Below are 7,515 nucleotides of genomic sequence, written 5' to 3' on the forward strand. Positions count from 1 at the left end.
GCCGGGGGACTTCAGCCACTTGCAGCCGCTGGAAACCCCGGTGCCCCGATTCAAGGCATGCGATGGGAAGCCCACAGAAAGCAGGGAGCCACGGTGCTTTCTTTTTTATAACAGCCAGAAAAACGGACAGCTTGAGAGCGAGCTGAATGCCGGCCCCCAGCTGCGCCCGAAACCTCCCTCCCGGTTAAAGAGGCAATGAATAAATGAAAATATGAAATCGTCTGCAGCCCACAAAGGGGATGGGAAGCACTTAGGTAAATGGGTACCCAGGGTGCCCCGCTGGCCTCTGGCTGCCGGGCTGCTTTCCCACAAAAAGAGCTGCTCTAACACGTCTCGAAGGCAGCGGGGAACGCGGACACCGGGACGGAGCAGGCTTTTGAAATTCAGCCTTTTCTTCTCGGTGTTTTTCTGGCTGCAAAGGTATTTTTCACTCTCAGCCAGAGCGAGGCGGTGCCGTTTGCTCCTGCTTCATCCCTGGGCAAAGGGAATTGGTGGCGAGGTGACAGCCGTCAGCAGAAGGACTAAAAAGGGGGATTTAACCTGCGCGGGGGCCCGGCGGCCGGAGCACGGCCACGTGCTCGGGCCACCATTGTGGGGATGGCGGTGGCCACGCTGGCAGGCGCGGTGCCTGGCCGCGCTCCTGAATGCGGGAGGAAAACCAGCAGCGAGGCTCCCTTTGGGGAGATTTCAAGGCGAGGATTTTGAACATACGACTTCAAAGGGCATGAAAGGGGAAGGAAGCGATGGCTATCAGGAGACGGGTTTAACCACATTAAAAGAGTCATCGCCCCCACTGAGACTTTGGCTCCATCCAGCTTTGATCCATTTTTTATCCATATTTCCTTTCATTTCTCCCCTTTTGTTGGCGCACGATGAGGGAATCGATACCGGAGCGAGCGATGCGGAGGCATGCTCTGCTTGTTAATCCCGTCCCCGAGCCCGCTCCGAAGCCGCGCGCCCTGCCTGGCCCTGCCGCTCCCGTTCCTGATCACGCTGAGAACTGCGACGAGAGCTGCTGAACGCAGCCCGTGATCGCTCCCAGCCCGACCCGCGGGGCGGTTGGGACACGAAGTCCCGGCGGTTTGAGCAACCCAGCTCGGCTCGCCCAGCAAAGCCCCCGCGGCCAGCGCAGCCCCCGTCCCTTCGCCACCTTTCAGCTGCCTGCTCCCAAATGAGCCACGTCTCCAAAATCTGATCTCCCAAAAGCTCTCAAGGCAGAAGGACTTTGGGTTGGCGTTTTTTTTTTTCTTTTTGCCAAGAGCCTTATCCCACGCTTCGGCCCGAGACAGCAGGGACATTTTTGTAAGGGTTGGATGGACGTTAGGGGAGGTGGCAGCAGGGAAAGGGAACACCAGAGAGAAGGAGAACTCGCTGTACGTGACGAGAGCATTCATCCTCTTAAAATAATTAATAAATGATTAACAGCATAAATTACCATAAGATGTGTTATGACATATTGCAGAGACATTTATAAATGTCTATGGCTGAGTTTATAGCAGCCTTTACGCAGCCCTCATAAACTGAGGCGTGTAAATCAATGTGGCTGTCTCTAAATAGGTTAGAACACATCTTAAAATAATTTATAAGGGATAAGGCAATTTCTGTATGCCTGTATTAACAAAGTCTTTATAAATACAGTCTTCACCCAGGCTCATCCTAGTATAACTCAGTTACTGCATTAGACCCCCGAGAGACGATAAAATCGTTGTCCCTTCGCGGTGTCATTGGGGACACGGTGCCAACAAACCGGTTACCTGCCCCGGCCCTTCCCAGAGAGCAGGCGCTTGGCGACGCCTCGAGCATCGCCCGGCTTGGGGCAGCTCATCCACGTGCAAGGGAGAGCGCGGAGCAACCGGCGGTGCCACAGCCTCTGGGCGAGCATCGCTCCCAAACACCTCTTGGTGTGCAACGCGCCCAAGCACCCATCGCCGCCGGGATGTGCTTCCCCACCCCCTCTAGCCCCCGGCGCCCAGACGAGATATAAGGAAAGGAGAGGCAGGAGCCCCCCTTACCTTTACAGGCCCCGGCGGCTCCCAGGTGGTAGATGCCAGCCAAGATGCGCCAGATGGCCGCCTGCTCCTCCGCCGTGATGCCCAGCGTGCCCAGGGCAGCCCGGAGCTGGGCAAAAGCCGCCGAGGCTTTCTGCTTCTCCTCGGGCTGCAGGCGGGAAGAGATGGGAGAGGAAACGTCATTGCCGAGGCCAGAGCATCCCGGGCGCCGGCACAGGGATACACACAGGGGGAGGCAACAAGGCCTGTGGAAACCATATGGCCGGCAAGGAGAAGGCAATAAGAGACTCCAGGAACAGTTTGGACAGCAGCAGGAGAAGCCCCCGGCAGGTTCCCCAAGAGCCTGGTATCAGGAGCAAGCCTGGGTGCATCCCGCTGTACACCACCACGCAATTCCCACTTCAGCAGCCTCCAGGGAAAGGTTAAGCAGCAGCTGGAGGTCGATGTTTTATATCTTCTCGCTAAATGCACCCACCCACAGGCATGCTGGGGCCGGCTGAGCAGCTCCCAGCCACCAGCAGGACCTCATCTGTCCACCTCCAACACCGCGGCCCCCTCCACGATGCCGGCAATGTTTTTTGCACGTGCAGCCCCACTGCAAAATTAGGGTTTTTTTTCCCCTGAATTGAGGATTTTCAATGCAGGCGTGTGCAGCCCTGGGGCCAGACACCGCAGCCGGGCTCCAGCGGGCAGCATCCCTGTCTTGGCAAGGACCAGCCCACCAGGTCTAAAGGATTTTGGCTCCTGCCGGGGCAGGTACTAATAAGAAAACACAGCTGAGCTCTGCGATTTCTCCAGCCTCAGGTACCCCAAATACGTGTGACACCGGTGCCACAGCAGGGGTTATCCACCCCCACCACTGCAGGGATGAAGGCTGGGATGCCACCAGTCAGCATCCAGAGCACTCTTCAGAAAGGAAAATCGGCCAGATCTCCCCCAAACTCCAAGCCAAACCAGATGCAGCACATCACCACTCAGGATTTCACCCCCCTGGGGAGCTTTTGGGTGGTTCACCCTTCCACGCTCCTGTCCCCAGTGTCCTGGGGGATGGACAACCCATGCTGAACCAAATGGCCAAGCCTGGCTTTCCAGGGACACATGTGTGCCATGGGGAATGTCACTGGTAAGGAGAAGTGCTGGCGGGGACAGTGCCTGCCCCCTTCGCAGGGCGTGCGCGAGGTGCTGCCCAGCTCCCACCGCCCCTCTGCATCCCAACGGGAAAAACCCTCCCTGCTGGGATGGGGAACCCACAGGAATCGGGGGTTGCAAAAAGAGAGTAAAACCCCATCTCTGAACCCACATCTGCTGCTGCATGGGCAGGGCGAGGACCCACAGCACCTCGCGGCTCATAGGCATCCGCCGCATCTTTGCAAACGGCTCAGGCTAATGAGGAGCCAGTGCTGGAAATCAAATGCAATACTTTTAGTCCCTAAAAATTGCATTCTGGGCTCTCCAAAGGATGCACTCGCCCCCCAGGAGCTGCTTCCACAGGGAAACAGCAGGGGTTGTTGGCCCCGGAGCAGCAGGCTCTGTCCGCGGGGTGGACGGGGGTGTCCGAAACCCAAGCACGGACACCAGGAGGCAGCAGCCCGGGTGCCCGCAGCTCCCCTGCTCCCGCGGGGCTGTCGGAGGGGTGCTGGAGGTGGTTGGGCAGACCCTTCCTCACACCCCAACACTCGCTCCCACCCTCCATGCACCTCCCGAGTCACCCAGCAGCCCAGGACCCCAACGTCTCCTCCAACCGGGGGTGACGATGGGCGTGCGCTGCAGCGTCCCGGGGCGGGCGGCTGCCCGGCTCTATCATTTCTCCCTACCTTCGAGAAGGGCTGGATCCCGAAGGAATTGCTCTCAGCCGCCTGGTGCAAGTGCAGCGTCGTCCTGGAAGTCGTTACAGAAAATGTGACTCCAACTCCCTCCTGTCCCCGGCACTCCCAAGCCCCTGCCCACTCCAACACCCGCAGAGCCCCTTTGCCTTTACGGCGACATCCAAGGGGCCTCGTCGGGAAAGGCTCCGGTGGCTCTGCCCCGGGCAGGGGGACAGAGCTGGCACCAGACAGGCCAGGAGCCTTCGCCCAAGGCAGCCTGGGGACATGCAGTTTGTGGGGAAAGGCAAGAGTGAGCAGGGAAAGGGCCCTCTGCCTCGCCTGATCAGCCCAATTTCAGTTTCAGTGAAGGGGCAAAAAAAAGCACCAGAAGATGCCCCCATTTCCTAGAAAATCTCCACTACATCAGCGCATAAAAAGCCCTGCAGCATCACTAATGCGATCACCCTCAGGACCTCTTTCTTATCAGAGAGGTCTCAAAAGCCACATTGCTGGAGCAAACATGGGCATAAATCAGGCAGGAGCCCCTCGGCGATGGGGGTACCTCTCAGCTGAGCACCAGGCAAGGAGCGGAGCCGCCCGGTGCCATGGGACCCCCACACCCACCTCTGCGCCGCAGCCAGCCCCGCCAGCATCAGGGGGAAGATGTTGAAGCTGCTCTCTCCGTGGGGCTGCAGGGCGACGCGGCCCTTCTCCAGCAGCATGGTCTGGGGGAGGGAGCGGAGGCAGGCGTGAGCGGCGGCCCCCAGCCCCCCCGTGCAGGCAGGGACAGCCTCCCCATGCAGGCAGGGTGCCCAGGCAAGCCGGGCACACTGGCAAAAGAGGGGACAGTGGTACCCAGAGACAGGGAGATGCTGCTGGGGGCTGTCAGGGAGGGGCTGGGTTTCTCCTCGCCAGGCCATGGCTGGCTGGGGAGGAGCCATGTCCTGCAGGTGTGCAAGCAAGAGCCGAATCGCGCCCCAGGTGTGCACCAAGGGGCAACATTTCAGCGCATGGGTGCAACACCCACAGTCCCCCCACCTGCAGAGGTCTGGGCAATGCGATGGCCCTGGCAGGGATGCTGCAGTCCCTGTGTCCCAGCAATGGATAAGCTATTGCCTGGGCTTGAGACAAGTCTAGATCTGCCTCCCGCCTTGCCAAGGTTGTTCAATGCCAGCACGAGGACCCCCCCAAGTTGTCCTGCCCTCCCACAAGCACCCCAGGAAGGTACTAATGGCCCGGAGACTGAATGCTCCCAGGGGCACGATCCTGCTCTGGTTCAAGGACGGCCACGACGGGCCATCAGCTCCCTGCCGGTACCTGGGGCAGAGGAGGGCCAGCAATGGGGCAGCACTGGGAAGCCCTGGTGTTCCCCATGAGCAGACACCAGCTCAAGCTCTCTCCTCCATCAGATGGGGCGCAGGGCTGCGGGCAGCTCAGATTAAAATGCCTTTGCAAACAGCCCTGACGGTGAGAAAAGCCCTCAGAGGCTTCTGCTCAAGGCAGATGAGGAAGGTGCTGCTAATGAAATGCTGAATTATGCATTTCCCAATAAATGTTTCACTCCAGCACTGTTCTGTGCTCCCTGCCGGGGGGGGAGGACAGGGGGGGACAGACCCCACAGCCCTGCTGACAGAGCTCCTGCTCAGCTGCGATCTGGGGGCACCTCTGGTCCAGGGGAGAAGCAGAGCAGAGCATCGCTCCTCTAGCACCAGCCAGGCTGGGAAGCGGCACAAGGGCTGCTCGCCCCCGTCCCAGGGACCTCCGGGCTCAGCCACAGCCCCCCAACCCGGCCAGGCGACAGGGCCCGTGGGGTACCTGGAGGTGGGCAGCGGTTATCCGGCCGGTGGCGCTGAAATCCAGAGACAGGACCATGGAGAAGCGCGTGGAGCTGCTGCTGTGGCCGGTGGTCACTGACCCAAAGGCTCCCAGGACTGTGAACATCGCCTGGATCTTCTCCACTGCAAAACCAGCACCAGCAGCCCCCTGAGCCACCCTGCAATGGCTGTAGCCCTGCATCGCTCTGGTGCCCGCTGGGGGGGAGCCAAACCACGCCACTGCTGCACCAGAGCAGCCTCAGGGCTGCAAACAAGTGCTGGAGGAGGCTTCTCCTCCTGGCTGCACCTCTGCTGGCTCCTCCCGGGGCTCTGACCCAGCGCACAGGGACCTGGGCACCAGGGTTGTGCATGGGCTTAGCATCCCGCACCCCGAGAGCACGCGTGTCGGCAGCAAGGGCACGTGCCAGCCTGCCCACACCTCCACCCTGCTCCAGGCCGCTCATCAGCCCTTGGCAAGAGCTTGGTGTACCCAGAGCTCGCTCCGAAATCCAAACCTGCCCTCTAAGGCTACTCCTTGCTTAACAGAGCTTCCTCTCACATCACCAGTAACCTGATCAGATGTGACAAGTGCTGCCCCAAACACGCAAGTAATTCCTGTCTGGTGCTTACTCGGGTGGTTATCAAAATAGCAAATCTGTTGGGTCTGGGACAGGTAAGAGGCAGGGGCACTCACAGCCCCGCTGCTCGCCTGCCCCCCCGGGCTGCAGCCCCGCGGCCCCGCCAGCCCCTGCTGCAGTGGCACAGCCGCATGGAGCCACCCCAACGGAGCACGAGTCAGACCAGGAACGCATCAGATGGAGGCCGTTGGATGGAAAGAGCATCACCTTCGTGCTTGCGTGCACTCCCTGGCCTGCACGGGCACGCTCTGTGCACTGACGCTGCCCAGCACCAAGCACCCCGCAGCCCCAATGCCAGTGCTCGGTGCATCGCTGCCGGGGCTCGGAGCTTGCAGTGGCTGCCCAGCCCCATCCCTGAGACCCTGCCATCCACCCTGCCCCCCCTGCCCCATCCCTCACTGCCCACCCTGCCCCATCCCTGAGACCCTGCCATCCACACTGCCCACCCTGCCCCATCCCTGAGACCCTGCCATCCTCACTGCCCACTGTTCCCCGTACCTGAGACCTTGCCATCCACGCTGCCTGCCATTCCCACCAGGTACTCCAGGGCGCTCTGGCAGCACGTGGTCTTCCCAGCCCCGCTGCGCCCCAGGGGCACGATGGCCTGATCCTGCCGCTGCATCAGCAGGTTCCTGTAGGCTCTCTGTGCCACCGAGAAGATGTGCGGGGGCATGCTGTCCCGCTTCCCCTTGAACGCCTGTGGGCAGGACAGTGGGAGGGCACATCCCAAACAACCCTTAGAGGTTCTCTCCTTGTGGAGAAAATCCTGAAGACATGTCATGCTCATGGCGATGGTTTCTCCCCAGGGTGCAGATCCCACCCCCCCAGTTCCCAGGGAAAGGGGAAACACTGCCCGGCCTGGCCAGCCAAGCCTTGCTTGCACCAGCACCAGAGGGAGGGTTGGGGATGGATGCAGGGAACCCGCAGCAGGACCTGCTCCAGATTGTCTGTGAGCAAGAGCTCTGCCAAGCGCCACCCCAGGCACTGCACCCCGAGCCCATTCCCTCCCCAGCCCTGGCACCCCTGAACCACTCGGGGGCTGCATTCACAGCAACACAGCTATTTTCTTCTGGAAACCAGGAAAACTGTGCTAGGAGCTGTGCCCAGCTGCAAGCACCCCTGGCCCTGAGCATCCCCAGCCCTAAGTGTCCTCAGAGCATCCCTGGCCCTGAGCATCCCTGGCTCCGAGTGTCCTCAGAGCATCCCTAGCCCCCAGCATCCCCCAGAGCATCCCCAGCCCCCAGCATCC

The 7,515-nt window shown here is 60.7% G+C and overlaps 1 protein-coding gene across 1 annotated transcript in view; it reads right to left on the bottom strand.

Annotated features, from left to right (window-relative positions):
• MYO18B (myosin XVIIIB) overlaps positions 1 to 7,515 on the bottom strand; it is a gene marked incomplete at its 3' end in the record, with an annotated part of 31,268 nt that overhangs the window by 18,385 nt on the left and 5,368 nt on the right. The window contains 6 exon segments of the mRNA XM_035896716.1: positions 2,013 to 2,157; positions 3,824 to 3,887; positions 4,439 to 4,539; positions 5,630 to 5,772; positions 6,765 to 6,963; positions 7,200 to 7,213. Of these exon segments, the coding sequence (XP_035752609.1) occupies positions 2,013 to 2,157; positions 3,824 to 3,887; positions 4,439 to 4,539; positions 5,630 to 5,772; positions 6,765 to 6,963; positions 7,200 to 7,213 (666 nt within the window).

Source organism: Egretta garzetta, unplaced genomic scaffold, assembly GCF_000687185.1.
Source record: "Egretta garzetta isolate BGI_Z169 unplaced genomic scaffold, ASM68718v1 scaffold390, whole genome shotgun sequence".
NCBI lineage: Eukaryota > Metazoa > Chordata > Aves > Pelecaniformes > Ardeidae > Egretta > Egretta garzetta.